The sequence below is a fragment of the Scatophagus argus genome, chromosome 16, assembly GCF_020382885.2.
Source record: "Scatophagus argus isolate fScaArg1 chromosome 16, fScaArg1.pri, whole genome shotgun sequence".
In the NCBI taxonomy this organism is placed as follows: Eukaryota; Metazoa; Chordata; class Actinopteri; family Scatophagidae; genus Scatophagus; species Scatophagus argus.
Window position 1 is genome coordinate 21,790,470 of NC_058508.1, and position 19,372 is coordinate 21,809,841.

Below are 19,372 nucleotides of genomic sequence, written 5' to 3' on the forward strand. Positions count from 1 at the left end.
CACACACACACAGAGACACAGACAGACAGACAGACACACACACAGGCAGACACACACACACACACAGGCAGACACACACACACACACAGAGACACACACACACACACACACACAGACAGACACACACACACACAGAGACACAGACACACAGGCAGACACACACACACAGACACACACACACACACTCCCCCCAGAAGATTCCCTCTTTCTGCTGTGATTGTTGCATCATGTCGCTCGTCTCTGTCAGGGTGATGAAAATGAGATCCTGTAAGTCGTCACGATGAAACAACACGTACAGATAATGAGACACCTGTCCGAAGTGGTGACAAACAGGACGCCAGCTGTGCACAGGTGAGAGCGTCGCAGCAGGTACGAAACCCTGACGTGTTCTTTGTGTCTGTGGGGTGAAAGGCACAAGCTCAAAGGGCTCAGGGACGTTTTAAACACAACACAGTGGAGTACTGTCTCGTGTGGTACTAGTACTCGAGTACAGGATGTGAATACTGCCTGCAGCTTGTGACTGAACATCTCTGAGTTCAGGTCAGGGTGTGTTTAGAGTCCTACATGTGAAGTTTGACCTTCATCACAGCAGCTGTTTATCAGCAGCTGCCCTCTTCACACAACCCTGACCTGACCTGACTGTGTGTGTGTGTGTGTGTGTGTGAAACGCCTCCATAGAAAGCTGACTTTGGACTGAACCTGTCGGAGTGTCAGCTGCTTTATGTTCAGCATATTCCTCTCATATGACGCAGAATAATTCATCCCTGATGGCTTGAATGGAAACTTTAGGATTTGTTCTTTCACAGAGATCATCTAAAGACATAAATGATTTTCTTTGTTGTTCTGCAGAACAAATGTAGCAGCTCTGTTTGTCCTTTGGACTAAACTCATTTCTATTCATATTATAGACAAAAACCAGGACATGTTACGTAGATGTCATTTTGACTCTGCGTTTCTTTCTCATGAGATGGTCTGACGGTTTCTGACTCATGTGGATCAGAAGTTTCCTGAAGCAGCTGGAAACACAAACAGGCTCTGAATCCTCCCACCCTGCAGTCGTCAGGCTGTAATTACAGGCCGCAGAGCCGAGCAGGCCTGGAACAAATGAGTCTGCGGCAGAAAATAGTCCAGGACGAGAAAAAGAGCCAGCAGGAAACGTCAGATCCGCAGCTGGTCAGGAAAGATTTCAGCTCAGGATGTTAAAAAAGCAAAGAAGCCATGAAGTTCAAGTATCAGGAAGTTTCAGCTTCACCTGGTAAACTACTGAAGCAGCAAAGCACAAAACGACCTCAAAACCTTGAGGAGCGTTTGAGTCAGTCCTCGCTACTGACCACGCACACTGAAGTCTGTTGTTTCCAAGTGGAGGATAACCAGACGCAAACATAACAAAGATTAAACGCTCGACTCGCGTTTAAGGTCGCCTGTGACTCCCCAACAGCCGTGGGGGCAGCCGTGGCCTAGAGGTTGGAGAAGCGGCTTGTGATCGGAGGGTCTCCGGTTCGATTCCCCAACCGGACGGGCAGGAAAAATTTGGGTGCGAAAATGCGAAAAATGCCCTCCATTAGCCGGCTGGTGTGCCCTTGAGCAAGGCACTTAACCCCCCAATATGCTCCCCGGGCGCCTGATGCTGCCCACTGCTCCTGTGTGTGTTTCACTGCATGTAATTTGCTGGGTAATTTAATGTGTGTTCAACTGAGGATGGGATAAATGCATGTGCTCGTCACACCTCAAGTCACACAGTCGCACAGTGAAACTGAGGCAGCACAAGCCGCAGCCACGTTTTGCTGGCTCATGAACACACAGGAGGAGACAAAGCGAGCCGAGGACGAGACGTGTGGCGGCTTCTGTCCCTCGCTGCAGGACTTGTCCTCCGACGGCATCGAGCTGCACCCTGTGAGCCTCAGTAAATATTTGCAGAAATATGAGCCGACCTGTTAAAGTGTGCCCTCAGTGCTGCCTGTTCTCACACACACACACACACACACACCACACACACACACACACACACACACATGCTGTAAACTAGGTCACAGATAAGATATCGTCTATCAACTCGAACTGGTCTTCAAACTTAAAGCAGCTCAAGCAGCAGAGGAGTCAGCCTACTTTAAAAAATAAAAGTATTAAGAGCAACTTGCAGGTTGAATTCTTTACTAAATTTAGATCTAACTTAATGTGGGCTTTTATGTGTTTGAGGAGGCAAAAGGCCCAAACTGGGCTGCAGAGCTCCTGATCGTCCTGTCTCACTGTGTGACGTCGGAGAGCCCCTGAAGGCCTCAGCTCCACCTGCAGCGGAAGGTGGTGCTGCTGAGCCTGAGTGGCTGTAATTAAACACTTTTTGTTTGTTTCTTATTTGTACATAACAGCTTTCTGTTTGGCTGTGCAGACTGCACAATCTGCTGGACGCATGCGCTGTCTTGGAGCTCTGAAGTTGTACTGGAGCTCCAGAGCGCCCCCTGGCGCAGACCCGGTATCAGAGCACCGAGCTGTTTCCATCTGATGTTAACACACTGCTGCTGGTTTGTAAAGTCTCCAGATTGCACAACTGTTTTCTGTGTCCATGCAGTCTATGAGCTCATTGCATTTATTGTGCCAGCTGTGTTCAAAACTGCAATACTGATTCATAAACACACTGACCCGACTTCGGTCATCACACCACAGCAGACGTTAACCATTAACTCACAGGATGTTTATCTGCCGACAAAGTGTGATGATAGCACAGCTTGTATCTGGTGCAGGTCAAAGTGCCATCAACAGACGCTGCGGAGAACAGAAAGAAACGCAGAGTAAAAATCCTCTGAGGTGGAATTTTCCTTCATGTTCATCTTGTCTCTCTCTCTCTTCTTACGCCACAGTGTCATGTGCTGTGGGTGAGGAGACAGGGAGGAGACCCTAACCCTAACCCTACACCCTAACCCCTAACCCTACCCCTGGTGAAGGAGACTCGGTGTCCTTGAACAGACTTATGTTTGTGAAGGAGGACAGAGGACAGTCGCACCTGTTGCCTTGTGTTGCTCTGGTTCGCTTGGTGTACCAAGTGTTGTTCAGTAAACAACTTCACCTGGTCTCCCGAAGTCTTGCTGCAACATTCCTAGAAAATTCCTCACCATCCTTTGCTGCCTGCTTGTAATTTTTTTCTGCATATTCCATCAACTTTTCCCAACATATAAAATATCACAGTAATGGCAGCGACAGTAGTCTTAATAAATCAACATCATCATTATTATCAAATGTTACAAAAGTATAAAGTAGCAGAAGTACCTCAATAAAGGTACTTACCTACATTACTTGAATAAATGTGCTTATTTTCCACCGTCAGCAACAAACTGAGTTCACATCTTTACGTTTTCTGTACTGAAACTGCTGTTGCACAGTCCGTCCAGCTGGTGGCGGTGTGTAAAGCCGGTTTGCTAAATCCTCATTCACAATAAAGAAGAAGAAGAAACCGATCGTGTACTTTTAGCAAATTGGGAAATAAATTAAAAGAAAACGAACACGGTGAGTTGTCTTTCGTAACGTGAAAGATAAACGATAAAGCTTATCACGTACGTTCGGTTATCAGAGTGGAAACAGACGCAGCTGATGCTTTTGTTGGATGAACGCGAGTCTCACCGTTTAGCCAGCAACCTGGCTAACATTAGCGAAACAAGCCACTTGCTAGCCCATTCGACGAGCACTTCAGCAGCTTTAACAAAAACCAAATAACTCGTTTTGAAAAGGGTAACGTTAGCATTTTAGCCAACCTTGCTGGAACAACGTTAGGCGTTCTGCCGTCGCTTAAAACATAGTTTTCCACGTAGCCTCATTATGCGCCTGTTTTTGCAAAACAGAAAAGTTTACACCAAACTCTGCTCAGAAACCTGGAAATACAAACATATGTTTTTATTAAGGGGACAGAAAACCCCAGTAAGACATTAATCGGAGCTGGTGGGATCCACTTTTTTATTCGGCTTTCATCCCATGTACAGTTCAATCGTTAATTTGTCGTCATCTTTGCTCCATTCCTTTAAAATGAGATATTTTTCCCCATAGGGGTTTGTTTGTATCAGCGCTGTTTCAACAAGAGTGTTAAACCCTTGAAGGTGGTGACATGTCAGCTGATACCAAGATCGCGGAGCTGCTCACAGAGCTCCATCAGCTCATCAAACAGACCCAGGTAAGTTAGTGGCAGCGCAGTGATGAAGGACAGCCTTCCAAAGCCTTCTGGAACAGACAGAGAGATTTAGCCCTGTAACGTACACAGAAGAGTCAGGCGCTTCAGGTCTAAGTCTAAATAACCATCATGTCTGTCTTCTCAGGAGGAGAGGTCCCGCAGTGAACACAATCTGCTCAACATTCAGAAAACACATGAGAGGATGCAGACAGAAAACAAAAGTCAGTTATCACGTCGTGCACTTTATTTTCCCATTTATAAGCCCTGTGTGAGGACGACAAACTGTCTTCACAGCAGCACACGTGGTTTTTCAGAATCAGAATCAGAATTCCTTTATTTATCCCTGAAGCAAAATTCTTGTTCTTACAGACATTGTACATGCAGTATTCCCAATCATTCTCCTACATTCTCCTACATATTCTCTGCTTTTCTAGTTTCTGACCTGTGAGTTTTGATTGTCTCAAATCTTTTGTTACTGTGTCTCCTTCAGCTTCTCCGTACTACCGCACCAAGCTGAGGGGACTGTACACCACAGCCAAGGCAGACGCAGAGGCAGAGTGTGGGTGAGCAGCTGCAAACACACTTTTCTTTACAGCTGAGGAGTGCTGGGGTTTGCTTCCAAAGGGCAACACACACAGCCATCAGGTCGTCTGGATTAGTTCACTGTTTCCCTTGTGTCCTTGGGTCAATTGTCGGTTTCTTCTAATTGTAAAAGATGTATTTTGGATTTAAAATACTTAAAATAATGATTGAGGTTGTCCCTTTTAGTTCAAGACAAGATAGAGATAGAGATAGAGAGATTCAAGGTCCCTGGAAGACCTGATCTGTCTAAATGAGTTTTCCTCTCAGGCCACCATCAAGGTGAAAAATCTAAATCAAATCATTAGTTTATTTTTTAAATTCCCACATTACGTTTATGCCACGTCTTTCCAAGGATTAAACTTAACACCTGTAATGTGTTTTGCTCACTTATTTCTTCTTATTTCTCAGCATTCTGCGTCACGCTCTGGATAAAATTGCAGAGATCAAGTCTTTGCTGGAGGAGAGGAGAATCGGTATGTCTGAAGGGCAGAGAACCTGATAAAAACTCAACCTTTGCTCTTTAATATCAATTCTTTAATTTGTCAGATCTGAAGGGATTCATATTTGGGTTTTTTGTTTTGTTTTTGTTTTGCAGCTGCTAAGATGGCAGGAGTTTACAGCGACAGCGACCCTCCCAGGAAGACGATGAGGCGAGGAGTCCTGATGACGCTCCTCCAGCAGTCGGCCATGACGCTCCCTCTGTGGATCGGCAAGCCGGGGGAGAGGTAGCTGCTGCTGACAACACAAAGGCAGAATTCATTTCTGAGTGTTTTTACTGGATCTGCTCTGCGTTCACACCATCTACAGGCTGAAGCACTCGTGTGATCAGAAACCCTGATTAGTGTTTTCTGTCCCTGCATTAAGCCCCCCTCCTCTGTGCGGCGCGACTCCAGCCAGCAGCGACTATGTGGCCAAGCAGGGCGACAAGGTGGCAGCGAGGGTGAAGGCCGTGGACGGAGACGAGCAGTGGATCCTGGCTGAGGTGGTCAGCTACAACCACTCCACCAACAAGTGAGTCGCTGTGAAATATTCCAAATAACAGCACAAGGAATCAAACACCTCTGACTTTTCTTCATCTCTGCCTCCAGATATGAGGTGGATGACATCGATGAAGAAGGCAAAGAGTGAGTCTTCCTCTGCCAGTCTGATATTTATCATCACCGCCACACCATCACGTGTTCAACATCTCCTCTTTTGCAACCAGCTGTATATTTAGAAAAGGTTTTTGAGTGAGGAGCTCATTGTACCAGCATCCACATCTGTGTGTGTGTGTGTGTTAACAGGAGACACACTCTGAGCAGACGACGGATCATCCCTCTGCCTCAGTGGAAGGCCAATCCAGAGACAGACCCTGAGGCTCTGTTCAGTAAGGACCAGCTGGTGCTGGCCCTCTACCCTCAGACCACCTGCTTCTACCGGGCCCTCATCCACACTCCACCACACAGGGTGAGGCCCAGCTGTGACTCGCCGGCTGGAGCGAAGGCTCTGCTGTCACCATCTGTGAAGCGTGTCGGAGGTTTACTTTGGACCTTCCTGTGTGGCTGAAGCTGTCGTAGTCCTGGGTCAGGTTCTAACCTCAGCATGTGTCTGTTTGCAGCCTCAGGACGACTACTCTGTGCTGTTCGAGGACACGTCGTACGCTGACGGCTACTCCCCTCCGCTCAACGTGGCTCAGCGATACGTGGTCGCCTGCAAAGAGAACAAGAAGAAGTGACCAACGAATGGATATGAAAACCAGAGGGACAGAGATGAAGCCTGTTTGGGCGAGTTAGTCTGTTTTGAAATGTCTCTTATTTTGCATTTTTGTATGAAAAGATGTTTAGGAGGATTTGTTAAATTCAAAGCATTTGGAGCAGCTTCTGCTGCAGCTCCACGGAAGAAACACCCCTGAGCAAACATTTTAAAGTACTTAAGATCTTTTAAATGGGACTGTCAAAATCAACACAGAGACACAGTGAAGTAAAACCAACTCCATGAATGCACCAGTGCTGGTACATGCAGTATATACTGTGTATGTTTTCTGCAGTACTGAATAGGAAAACAGCAGTTTAGATTGTGTTGTGATAGAGAAGGAGGACATTTTTCCCACATGATTCAAACCTCTGACTGACAATAAATGAGAACTCCTTCAAAGTGAAGTCCAGCTGGATGCCCCCTGGTGGCAGGCCGCAGTACAGCTCATAAGCCCCTCCCCCTCCATGTTTGCAGATAGGACACGAGCCAAACTAAAAACTCAAAATACACATTAAATACATTTTTCCCAAAGACGGTCTCTGACATTTTAGGTTCCTCTTATCACATTGATATGCTGCGCTGTTCAAGTGTTCATTTTTCTGTCGAGATTGACAGTTGAGCGCTGCTCTTGATCGGTTCAGGCTGATGTAGGAGGGGCTCGATACTGCAGCTTTGGTCACTACTGCACAGACTCTGGCTCCAAACGACATCACCAGGAAGTGGAGATGTGTCGGATGTCTTTATACACAAATGACTCAAACGTCCCCTCTGTGGAGCGTCCAATGGCCTGTATGGAGACTGCTGCTAATAGTGGGAGCTATTGGCTTATTCCTCCTTGAAAGGCCCACTTCAGGGCCTAAATTCTCTTTTTGTGCTTGTCAAGTGTTAATGATTATTGTGTGAAACTTAAAGACCAGAATGGAAAAATCATGCTTCACTGTTGAGTCTCTTATTCTTATTTAAGGCACACCTTAAGAGTTTCAGCTTTAACTTTGGGATCACCCAGAGTATAACTGCTGATTAAATGTAACTGAGTAGCTCATTGGCCCGGGAAATATTGTACATTTCACTTAACAGCACATATCTGACAGCATTAGTTACTTCTCACACAAAACATTAAGTGTGTAAACATATGGGATTCCAGTTTCTCAGATGTTACTTTATATGGTGCCGAGTGTTAACTTAATCCTAACCTATAACAATACATCACAATACATTTATAGTTAACTTCTCATTGAAGGAGCGTTGCTCCGTAATTCGTGTACACAACATTTCCCATAGCACGTGAACGCAACGGAGCCACCGGAAAATCCGACAGCACTAGAAGGCAGTAGCAACGCAAAGCGCGGTGAAGAAGCGGTCATGGCCGAACCGGTGAGTGTTTGAAAGGTCTGCCGAATTTATGGATTTAAAACGCCTCTATTCGCCAGTCATATCAAAAATGAGTAGTGTAATGCTGTTGTAATGAAACTCGCTAATAACGGAAAGCGAACCGTTAGGGCAGGAAGTCACAGAAACAGATAAACCAACCTCCAACAGCGTATAAACAGTACATTAGCCTCAGCTTGACGTTAGCTTCGTTGACTTAAATGTCAAATAAGAGATCTTCAAAATAAAAGCCTGTAGAAAACTACTCAGATCGTAGGGGACATAACCCCTTTCAGTTTCGTTTTTCTTGACCAGTAATACGATAGTGACCTGTTAACATGTGTAACCAACTGAATTACGTCAACAAAGCTCGGTACTTTGTTATTTGATTTGAGTGTAAACGAAGCCGAAGCCCATTTTGTAAGAGTTAAGTTAGCTCGTTAACGCTTAGCTAACTGAAGCTAACGTTAGCTTTGGTCATCACCAGCTAATGCAAGAAACAACGTTACACTCTATTTATTAAAGCTCAACACAGTGCGGTCTAATGCAACTTTATAAGTAAAATAAATCCCCCTGCTTAGAGATTATAATGTGAAGCTGTGGTTTGATGTTAAGCTGCTTTGCGTTTCACCTCAGTTTAATTCAAAACAATAACCGTCAACACCCCCAAAGCACATGTTGCTCTTTACATGTGAAGGTTGTTGCCTGGAGCCACAGGAACCTGACTTCACAAAGTCAGAGACTTCTTTACGGCTAAACAAGGTTTTTCTGTTAGTCTCAGAAATACTAATGACATCCACTGTCCATTAAAGTTTGTTAAACAATCGCCACCTATGTAATGTTGCTGTTCGTGTGCCCAACAGCTTCTGCATTATGTTTTCAGAGTTATTTATTTACACTGCGAGACATCTTTCACTGTTAAATTCACTTCGAATCAGGAAGGTGCTGCTCTTTTCTAACATGAACAGGATATTAATCAAACTGCAGCAACAATACTGACAGATTATGTCAGACATTTCAAGCCCAACACCAGCCGCCAGCCGCGCATCACACAGCATGTACTGACGCTGTAGGTCATGTGTGTCTCAGGTGTCTGACAGTGACGTCCCGGCCGTGAAGCCGCCACCCAAGCGGCGACGCATCCTCGACCCCTCAGCTATCGTCCCGGTGCCCGTGTACTCCAGCAAGGTAAACAGCCAGCGACCATTACAGGCTGATTCCCGCGCGCCGTGGACCATTTTTACAGTTTGAAACAATATATATGATGTCCTAATGCGAGTCTTCAGGACGTTAGGACTGAAGGAGACCTGGTCTAACAGACAGGACCGTCAGATCTGAACTCTCTTTGTTTTTTATTCTGTTTTATTTTTGTCTTATTGAATTTACCTTCTGGAATGTTTTCATCCTGGCGCAGACGTCTAAATCACTAACTTCATCTGAGAAAGTGCTGTGCAGATAAAGTTTGTTATTATTCTTATATTGATTGACGTCCTGATTCACGTGAGTCTTTGTTGCTCAGGTAAGCAGCAGCCTGCAGTTGAAGCCACTGGCAGCAGCGTTCCCTGAAAAGGAAGCCACAGGTACGACCTGAGGAGTTTTGTTGTTGTTTGGGTGACAAAGTGATTTTTCTGTCGTTTGATTGTTTGCGTCTCTGACCAGACGACGGAGCAGACGAGAGTTTGTGGCCGCGGTTTTCCCCACAAGCTCCGTCAGCGGCCATCATCACTTTCAGTGACTCTGAGGAGGACGAAGCAGAACAGACGGAGAGGAAAACAGAAGCGTAAGTAGTGAACATTGTTTAAAGAGTCAGTAAATCTGTGCTCACAGCTTCAGGTTGCCGTATTTTCTGGACTATAAGCCGCTACTTTTTCCCACGCCGTCAACTCTGCGGCCCAAACAACGATGCGGCTAATCTACAGATTTTTACAGACCCGGCCCGGTGATGCGAAGAGGAAGACGATAGTTTTAAGCGTAACTTTTAACATTCATGTCATTCTGCGCGTCATGCACATACTGTCATCATGGAAAACTCTCGAAGAAATGCATGTGATGCAGCTTTTAAGTTGAAAACAGTCGAACTGTCTGTCCAAGAAGGAAACAGAGCTGCTGCACGTAAGCTTGGCGTAAGTGAATGAACGGTGAGACGTTGGAGACGGCAGCGTGAAGAACTGACGCAATGCAAAAAGACGACAAAAGCTTTCAGAGGTCATAAAAGCAGATGGCCCGGACTTGAAAACGTATGTCACGTTACAATGTGGACACCTGCGGCCTATGTATGGGTTCTTATACTCAGGTGCGTTCTATAGTCCGGGAAATGCGGTAGTTTTCCTTCACATCCTCCTCCACTCAGGACTGTTAGAGAAATTAGTTCTTTTAACGTGAACGTGTTTATTGTCTTTAATTGCAGAGGAGCCGTCCGCTGCCCGTCCCCTCCACCTCCAGAGAGTCCAGTCCAGAACCAGTCCAGACAGGTCAAACTGAAGATCACGTGAGTCTGGACTCTTCGCTCGGTTACACTCTTTCGTTTAAAAGTTATGGTGATGATAATATCAATAACAGTTTGTGGGCTTGATGAAGCTCAAAGTGCATTAAACAAAAAGAAAGACAACAGGACAACAATAAAAATAAGGACCCAGATCGAATTATTTAAATTTAGATGCTGGAAGTTGACTCCTGGTGTTTCTCCCTCAGTGAGCTCGACAGAAAGCTCCAGGCAGTGAACTCCCTCCTGTCTCCTGAACCCCAGGACACGAGGACCAGACGCCGCCGGGCTCCAGATGATGATGTCATCGTCATGAACTCTAACGACGATGACGTTATCGTCCTGACGCCCAAATCTGGTGCTCAGGATTCCTCGTACAGCTCATCGGTCCGGGAGATTCCCCTCAAAATCCGCTGCCGAACAAACATCCATAAGATCCCGGTGCTGTCGGTGCGTCGCTCTGATGGCGTGTAAAAACACACACGATGCTGTACGGGGTGATGTTTTTGTCTGCCTTACACGAGTTTGTGTTTCCAGTCGACACCTTTAGGTGATGTGGTGAGCCAGCTGTCCGTCGTCCTTAAGGTTCCTCCTCCTCGCCTCTTGTTGCTGAGGGATGACGTGGAGCTCCCTACGGAATCGACTGTCGGCGAGCTCGGCCTCGGCATCGCAGACATTATAGGTGAGTCACGTGACAAATTCCTCTTATTGCAAATTGTTCTTCTTGTGATGCTAAAGGTTTTTTTTAAGAAAACAAAACAAAACCTTGTGACAAACCGTTGACATCACAAGATTTAACTTAGTGGGTGCTTTCAGCCACATCTGGCCTTCAGCCGGTGTTGTCTGCTCATGTGTCACTGAAATGATTTAGTGGTTATCATGTGACCGAAACTTAGAGCTCAGTCCAATAAAGGCAGCCTTGTCAGTAGATTTATCACAGTCTCTTGACATGATTCTGTTAGCATGAACAAACAAAATATAAAACTTAATTATCAGCTTTTTTCAGTTTGATTTCTTTACATAAAATGTATGGAATTGACCAGATTTATGTCATTGATTCGTCATCACGCCACTAGAGGGCGCCAAATCTCCACCCCTCTCGCAGAGGTGGCGGGACAGGAGCTCCGTACAGGACGGCCCATGACATTTCAGAATAAAGCACCAGCATTAGTTAATGTGGTCCTGTAAAATCCTTTTCAAACTCTTTTCTCTCTCCTTGGCAGAGTGTGTCGTCATGGCAGCAGAGAATGAAAGCGGAGAAAGAGGTGGCGGCGGCGGCGGCGGCGGCATCGTCACAGTGAGGCTGCAGAGCAAAGACAAAGACTCTTCACAGGAGTTCTCCCTGCACAGAGTTCGTAGCTCCTCTTTGTCTCCGCCATCAGCTTGGTGTCTTTTGGCAGCAGGACATAAACCAACGATTCAAATAAACCGTGTGTGTGTGTGTGTGTGTTTCAGGACGCGCCGCTGGGCTCCGTCTTCTCACAGTATCTGTCCAGGATGTCCAGCAGCGCCCAGAGGGCCGTCCGCTTCCACTTCGACGGGTCCAAAGTGAGGCACAGCCAGACGCCGGCTCAGCTCGACATGGAGGACGGCGACATCATCGAAGTTTGGACTTAAGCCTTGACGTTCATAACATTTATTACCTGTAAAGTTTAGTTACTTTATTTGTAAAAGTCACTTTATTTGTACATGTTGAAAATACAAAGATGCAACAGTTCAAATGGAAATGACATTATATTTTTATAAACTATTCAGATTGAAATTTAAAAAATAACAGAACTCGTATACAAGAAATTAAATTGTTGTAAAACTGTATTTTAATGTTTCTTTGACTGTACAATAGCTGTTTTACATGTTGATTTTTTAAATAATAAAAGTAGTGAAAGTTACTCTGAAGGAAAACTCAAGTATTTTCATGTTAAAATACTGCGTTACAAGTAAAGGTTACCTCCCTACATGTGGTTTGGTGTATAGAACAGCTGCTGGTGTGGAGGCTGTCGAAGTCAACGTGCTGGAACAGTAAAGGTTTAGTTTAGTGTAGTTTGACTAGCGAAGTAGCCCGACTTTAATCGATTGATATTTCCGAGTTTAATCGAGTGATGTTGCCACGTGACTGTGATGAGAAGGTCACGTGAGCTGCGGAGCGGATGTTTGGACGGGTCTGTCATGGCGGTCGTGCAGAAGTGCAACCTGTGAAGAAGAAAGTGAAGTGTCCTGAATTAAACACGGGAGTTTTCTTTAGTGCAGTCTTACCCGGCGGTGTCCACGGAGGAACCTGTTGTCGTGAGTGGTCAGTATGGGTTCTGAACAGCGCTAACATCGCGTGTGACGAAGAAAACCTTTGGAGCGGAGACGGAAAGCAGGAAGAAGCGGCAGCCCTGACTCATCCTCCGAGGTAAACAACAGCAGCAGGCAGCAGGCTAATCAGCTCCGCGGCTGTTAGCGACGAGTTAGCGGGACAGCCAGTGGACACGTTTAGATTTAAATACAGCTGAATAATGTTGTGGCGGTTGGAGGGTGAAAGTGGAGCTTCAGCCTTTTCTTGCAGCTCGCCAAGTTAAGGTAGCATCACGCCAAACTCACTTCAAAAAACTGCGAATTTAAGCTTTCTTTGACACCGTGTAACGTCAGGCATCATTTACCCCAACGACACGTCCTTTGGAAGATGAATATAATGTTAGCATACAGTGATAAAGTGATATCCAACGAATGTGTGTGATATATTTTCATGATATGACCTTTATACGTATATTCTACCGGTTACTTACTTTAAACCGACATGGGTAATACGTGCTGTTCCGATTCTCATCTCAAGAAAATGCCTTCGTTATCTCATCTCAACTTATCTGCCGAATTTATAAAAACACCGTTTAACGGTCACATCTGGTTTTAAAACGTCTTGTGGTTTGTTGTAAAGTAGGATGTATAAAACTGAAGTCTGGGATTCCTCCATGGCAAAATTACCATTTTCTCCGTGTTGGGCTTTTTTCGCAGTTCAGCTTATCTGCCGAATGTATCAGCAGGTCGCCTAAACGCAGCGGGTCATTTCTCAACAATCAGGAAATAGTGTTACGTTTATGGAAAAGTGAAATACCGTAAAAATTGGCAGAAATCTGAACGGAGTTCGGAGTGGCGAACTGCTGGTCATTTTCAGCAGCTGTCAGTTTATTGTCCTCTCGCGCGTGCAGACCGCGTGAGTCAGTTGGGGACAGCAGAGCAGCATCTGATCGTGTCCTCACAGTCCTCTGATCAGAGACATGCGTTTGTAAACGGGCCAAAGTCCAAAGTGCACGTCATTATCTGACTTGACCCTGTTTTAATCCAGGAAGAGCACGGCGGGAATTTAATATAAAATAATATTTCCCTGTGCAGGTGAAGGTGCCTTTACAGCAGTCACGGATCAGTCTGAAATCAGTCGTTAGCTGCAGCAATGTGTGATTTCAACACAACAGTCAGTTCACACTGAGCTGCTTTCACTGACTCCCCTCAGACGCTGACCTCATCAGTGTGCCGGGAACAAGTCAGATGTAAATCATTCACAGCTGATAGAGGCCATCAGCACCTAAAGGGGAAGTGTCCCGGGTTTAGAGGAACTCGTCAGTGTCCACATCAGGAAGAAGAGCTTTCTGTGTGACAGAAGGCTCTTCTTCACACCCACACGAGGGGAGCGTCTTTGTCCTCATGTCTGCAGAAATGACTCCTGCACCGAGTGACCACATGACTGTAGATTCGCTGCGTCCGTCGTGTCTTCTCCTTTCTCTTCCTGTTTCTCAGTTCAGGACGTGCAGCAGCTTTTGCCAAAGTTCACGTTTGTTCTCCTGCAGACGGCCGGCTTGTTGGTTTAGATCGTCTCTGACAGACGGCGGCGCTGCGGGCCCGTCGGGGTCTTTTTCCCGTCAATAAGTGTCAGAAAACAACATCAAACCTAGGTTGGCTCAATGTCCTGAGACAGTGAAACAGCCAGGCTTCATTACGACGTGATTAGACAGAACAGGATCAGCAGGATTTTCCGGCTTCTGCGTGTCTGTTGGCTTAATTTGGTGGCGCAGAAAAGCAAACGCGGCTGAAGACGAGTTGAGACGAATCTGAAAACCTCTGAGAGAGACGGCCTGTTTTTGTGAATAACAGTCATCTTCACTGCTCCCCCTCCTCAGAGGCGGCGGCCATGTCTCTGGGCGAGCCCACGTCGGACTCGGCGCCCTTCTTGTCCGATGAGAGCGAGGCGGAGGGTCCGGAGGAGCAGGGTGGGGCGGCGGCGGCGGCGGGGCGGCCGCAGGACGAGTCGCCCAGCGGGGTGTCCAGAGTCCGAGCGCTGCTCACCGTCTTCATCCTCTGCTACATCAACCTGCTCAACTACATGGACAGGTTCACCGTGGCAGGTACGCTGCGTCCTCACAGCCAATCAGGAGCTTCTCCTTTATTCTTCATATGCAGCACACATCAGCTACTGAAACTGGACTGGTCAAACTGGTCATATTTGGTCATATATAAGCCAATAATTGGAATAACAAAAACACCTGAGACAGAATAAAGTGATTACATCTGAAAAGGTGTAAACAACATTTAAAAGACGGTTAAAGTGTAAATGTTGTGAATGCTACATTCCAGGATTAAATCTTTCAAGTTATTTTTATTCATCCGACGCCTTCACATGTCTGACGGTCCAAAACTCATTCGGTTTCCTGTGAAATCAAACGGAGAAAAACAGGAAATCCTGTCATCACACTAAGTGCACACTGACATTCATTTCCTGTCGTTCAGCCAATCGTTTGAGTGCCAGCCCTGACACGCTCATGTTCAAATGCTTGTTTACCTGAGAAGCGAGATGAGTTGGCTGCGTTGCCTCCACAGGTGTTCTCCCCGACATAGAGCAGTACTTTGGCATCGATGACGGGAAGTCTGGCTTACTCCAAACAGGTAAGACGACCCGCCCAGCAATCAGAAGCGTCTGAAGTGAATGTGGTTTGAGTTACGTTCGCCACCCAGCTGTGTTTCTTTCCTTCCAGTTTTTATCTCCAGTTACATGGTCCTGGCTCCGGTCTTTGGTTACCTTGGCGACAGGTACAACAGGAAGTTCATCATGAGTTTCGGCATCGCTTTCTGGTCTTTGGTGACGCTGGCCAGCTCCTACACCCCCAGAGGAGTGAGTCTCGTGTTGCTTTTCTCGATGTGCTCGTGGTCGAGTGTTCGGAAGTTTGAATTTGAACCTGAATGCTCCTCCTGCTCTCACCGCCTCGCAGCATTTCTGGGTCCTGCTGCTGACCCGAGGTCTGGTCGGCGTCGGAGAAGCCAGCTACTCCACCATCGCTCCCACCATCATCGCCGACCTCTACGTGAAGGGAAAGAGGACAAACATGCTCTCCATATTTTACTTTGCCATTCCCGTCGGCAGGTGGGTTTAACAACACTGCTTCCCCTGTGGGTCACTTTTAGAGCGTCCATCTGACCTTCTGTCTGTCCTTCCTGTCAGCGGTCTCGGCTACATCGCAGGCTCACAGGTCGGGGGTCTGGCGAAGGACTGGCACTGGGCTCTGCGGGTAAGCCTGACGCTGTAACTAACGCAGACGTGTGTGGGGAAACACGTGGACGACGTCCTCTCACGCCGTTTGTCTCGTCCCCTCAGGTGACTCCGGGGCTGGGACTGATCGCCGTGTTTCTGCTGCTGTTCGTGGTCCAGGAGCCGAAAAGAGGAGCCGTGGAAGCTCGACCGGAGCATCACCTGCACCAGACCAGCTGGCTGATGGACCTGCAGGCTCTGAGCAAGAAGTACGTTCAGCATCACTCACTCCTAACGCTGCAAGGGAACGTTTTCAGGGCAGCGTGTGCTCCCCAGCTCTACAGCACAGCAGAACATTTCACTTGATGAGGAAGGTTAGACACTCTAACAGTCCAGAGAGGAGCAGCGACGAGGAAGAGCACACGTCTGAATCGCTCGATATCAGTCACTCAGTGAGTCATAGAGAGATACGGGAGATCCAGCAGATAAAAGTGAATGAAAGAGGAGGGAGGAGACGAGAAACCACAGCCGGTGCTCTGCAAAAGCGTGGCAAACAAACAAGCACTCTGCTTTTCAAAATAATCAAACCCCAAACCAGTCGAGCTAACCTTCTTAGCTCCAAAGCTGGCAGCAAGCTAACGTTCGAAAGCTGATGCTGATGCTAAACACGCTTGCTAAGCGTCCACAGACTGTGAAGTTAACTTTCACACGTCGTGACTCACCGATCTGCCCGTCAGGATGTGAGAGAGCAAAACGTGACGCTGCCTTCAGTGAAACGGGTCAAATTCAAAGTCTGACTGTTCTGTGGAGACGAGGAGCCGACGAAGCTGCTGTTTGATCAGATCGGCTGTTTGTGCGTCCGTCAGTTTCAGTTCTGTTTGTCCTTTTGTTTCCTCTGCAGCCGCAGCTTTGTGTTGTCGACCTTTGGCTTCACGTCGGTGGCGTTCGTCACCGGTTCTCTGGCACTTTGGGCTCCAACGTTCCTCTTCAGAGCAGCCGTTTTCTCCGGGGAGAGGGACCTCTGTGTGGAAGGAAACTGCGCCTCCTCAGACAGGTAGCATACGTGCGGTTTACCTGACGCTAAATCCAACCTCCTGTGCGAGTTGCAACTTTCATCAAAGGTGGAGAGAAACTGATTTTTATTTGACAAGAAGGACGCTGACACCGTTTCTCCTCTGACAGTCTGATTTTCGGGGCCATTACCTGCGTCACAGGTGTGCTGGGCGTGGCCAGCGGCGTGCAGGTCAGTCGCTGGCTGAGGCCGAGGACGCCCAGAGCCGACCCGCTGGTCTGCGCCGCCGGTCTGCTCCTCTCAGCACCTTTCCTGTACCTGGCCATCGTCTTCGCTGAGGCCAGCACCATCGCGACATACGTGAGTTCGCTTCCTGTCGTCCTGAGGTCTGAACAGGGTCCAGCTCGGACTCAGAAAGGCTGATGAATGTAGAACTGAGTCTGGCAGACTGAACGGCACCTTCAGACTTTTCAACCAGAGTAGAGGAGCGTCTGAAGTGTTATTGATCTGATCAGGATGCTGAGGAATAAGTGACATGTCCTGACTCAGTCCTCAGAAACCTGTCTGATGCGTTTTCTGTCCCCTGCAGGTCTTCATTTTCATGGGAGAGACCTTCCTGTCCATGAACTGGGCCATCGTGGCTGATATACTGCTGGTGAGAGTCCCTCTTTCACCTCAGACATCCTCACACGTTGTAGTTGTTCATTCAGCGGTGTGATGAAGTGGTAGCAGAATAAACGTGACAGTCGGAGTTTCGTCGGAGGTTTGGTTTCACGGTGCTCAGGACCTTCCTGTCTCTGTCTCTTGTGTTTGTCAGTACGTGGTCGTTCCCACTCGTCGCTCCACAGCCGAGGCTGTGCAGATCGTCATCTCACATCTGCTGGGAGATGCAGGAAGTCCATACCTCATAGGAGTGGTATGTCATCACAGCAGCATGACAAGACTTAAGTAAAGTACAAGTACCTCAGACTTGTGCTTGAACAAATGTACTCGGATTGGTTTTACTGCGTCAGGTTTTGGTTCCTCTTGCTGTACTTGAAGCTCGTCTCTGTCCTCTGCAGGTGTCCGACTCTCTGAGGAAGACGGACTCGTTCCTGTGGCAGTTTCGCTCGCTGCAGCTCTCTCTGCTGCTCTGCTCCTTCGTCGCCGTGGTGGGTGGAGCCTTTTTCCTCTCCACCGCCATGTTCATCGAAAGAGACCGCCACCGTGCCGAGAACTACGTCCCTACAGGTGAGACCAACTGCATGTCCATTTGAATCAGCATGTCTGCAACATTTTACTTCTCAGTGATCAGAGTGTTCCTCTCATTTCTGTCTGTCAACAGACGACGAGCCGATTGTCGTACCGAAAAGCGGCCGATCCACCAGAGTCCCGGTGTCCAGTGTCCTGATCTGAGGACAAAAACCTGCTGGGGGCTCAGCTCGCTTCACGTCCGCTTATTTAATTTTTAGGACTGTGAATAGTAATCAGTCTGCCATGCAGAGAAGTTTTAGCTTGAGTTTATATTTAAATTTACATTTTTACACACTTACCATCTTGGGCAACTTTTTTTTGTGTCCAGATGTTATTTTTTTCCCATGAGTCCAACACGAGGCTCGTCGGAGACATTTTCAGAGCGGACATGACGTCTGAAAGGAGAAGCGACCGAAGCTGCTCCGTGCTTTCATTTTTATTCCACATTGAGGAGCAACTGGACCGGTTTGATATCTTCCTTATCTTTAGTGGGACTGATCTGGGATCAGCCTGAGATCCAGAACACTTCCTCATCGAAAGCACAACCGAAACCAGGCTGTGGTTCCAAACCTGGAGTGATTTTATATACGGGACGAGCTTTATTAATCACTTTTCATAAGCATGTGTTTATATATGTTTGAGCTAGTTTTAAATCTAACACTAACCCTCATGAAGTGAAATATTATAATCCGAGCTGTCGCAGAGCAAGAAGAAACGTCTTCCCTCTGGACCTTTTTTAGTCATCTGTTTTTAAAGCGTCCCTGCTGGTTTCAGCTTGTCTCTTGTTGAACGAGCTGGGACGTTTTATTTTCTCACAGCTCGCTCTGGTTTCACAGTTTGTTTCGGCAGGTAGACCACACGCTGCTGAAAGAATTGTGTTAACTCCAGTTATTTAGAAAGGTTTTAAATCAACAAGTAATAATAAAAGCTGTTTGTTAACCTCAAATTATTTCAGCAAAAGTTTTTTTGTTAACTATTAAAGCAGAATTAAATTGTGTGTGTGCGTCTGCCATGGAAGTGTGTTATTAACATGTCGGTACAATTTAAATATTCGCTGAACCGAGAGGAGACGAGAAGTCTGCTTCATCCTCTGACTTTTGCTGCTCTGAGTGAGAACGCAGACCTCTGAGCGATTTGTTTGACTCAAAATACTATCATTAGCACATTATTAACATCTTGGTTGCTACCTGCTCAGGCTGTTCAACACAAAGCTGCAGCCAGCAGTCGATTAGCTTAGCTTAGCACGAAGACTGAATGCAGAGACAAACAACTAGCCTGTCCAGAATGACTCCCTGTGGCAGGTGTTTTTTC

The 19,372-nt window shown here is 46.9% G+C and overlaps 3 protein-coding genes and 1 long non-coding RNA gene across 6 annotated transcripts; 3 read left to right on the plus strand and 1 right to left on the minus strand.

Annotated features, from left to right (window-relative positions):
- Nucleotides 1-183: 183 nt before the first annotated feature.
- sgf29 (SAGA complex associated factor 29) lies at nt 184-7,401 on the plus strand. Of its 3 annotated transcripts, none has more exons than XM_046415689.1 (10): nt 184-351; nt 4,033-4,156; nt 4,299-4,374; nt 4,644-4,716; nt 5,144-5,208; nt 5,331-5,460; nt 5,600-5,746; nt 5,824-5,859; nt 6,019-6,181; nt 6,333-7,401. In XM_046415689.1, exons 2-10 carry the CDS (start codon nt 4,091-4,093, stop codon nt 6,447-6,449), a joined length of 873 nt encoding a protein of 290 aa, XP_046271645.1. In that variant the 5' UTR covers nt 184-351; nt 4,033-4,090; the 3' UTR covers nt 6,450-7,401. The 3 variants fall into 3 exon arrangements, with proteins under 3 accessions (XP_046271645.1, XP_046271646.1, XP_046271643.1); XM_046415690.1 differs by lacking the exon at nt 184-351 and adding an exon at nt 3,420-3,498 and having other exon boundaries at nt 4,083-4,156; XM_046415687.1 differs by lacking the exon at nt 184-351 and adding an exon at nt 3,481-3,498.
- On the minus strand, nt 2,459-3,665 carry LOC124073455. Its single transcript, XR_006845681.1, has 3 exons — nt 3,550-3,665; nt 3,280-3,417; nt 2,459-2,760 (listed from the first exon to the last, which is right to left on the minus strand). It is a non-coding gene; the product is annotated as an uncharacterized LOC124073455 (long non-coding RNA).
- A 295-nt stretch (nt 7,402-7,696) lies between the features above and the next one.
- Nucleotides 7,697-12,213, plus strand: LOC124073453 (nuclear factor of activated T cells 2 interacting protein). Its single transcript, XM_046415686.1, has 9 exons — nt 7,697-7,843; nt 8,927-9,025; nt 9,357-9,417; nt 9,497-9,617; nt 10,245-10,325; nt 10,529-10,769; nt 10,857-11,001; nt 11,543-11,670; nt 11,775-12,213. The coding sequence occupies exons 1-9, from the start codon at nt 7,832-7,834 to the stop codon at nt 11,934-11,936; spliced, it is 1,050 nt and encodes a 349-aa protein (XP_046271642.1). The 5' UTR covers nt 7,697-7,831; the 3' UTR covers nt 11,937-12,213.
- A 292-nt stretch (nt 12,214-12,505) lies between these two features.
- spns1 (spinster homolog 1 (Drosophila)) lies at nt 12,506-19,058 on the plus strand. Its single transcript, XM_046415685.1, has 13 exons — nt 12,506-12,714; nt 14,474-14,698; nt 15,171-15,236; nt 15,326-15,462; nt 15,560-15,711; nt 15,790-15,856; nt 15,943-16,085; nt 16,718-16,870; nt 16,999-17,188; nt 17,418-17,483; nt 17,646-17,744; nt 17,890-18,058; nt 18,153-19,058. Exons 2-13 carry the CDS (start codon nt 14,485-14,487, stop codon nt 18,221-18,223), a joined length of 1,527 nt encoding a protein of 508 aa, XP_046271641.1. The 5' UTR covers nt 12,506-12,714; nt 14,474-14,484; the 3' UTR covers nt 18,224-19,058.
- The last annotated feature ends 314 nt before the right edge of the window (nt 19,059-19,372 follow it).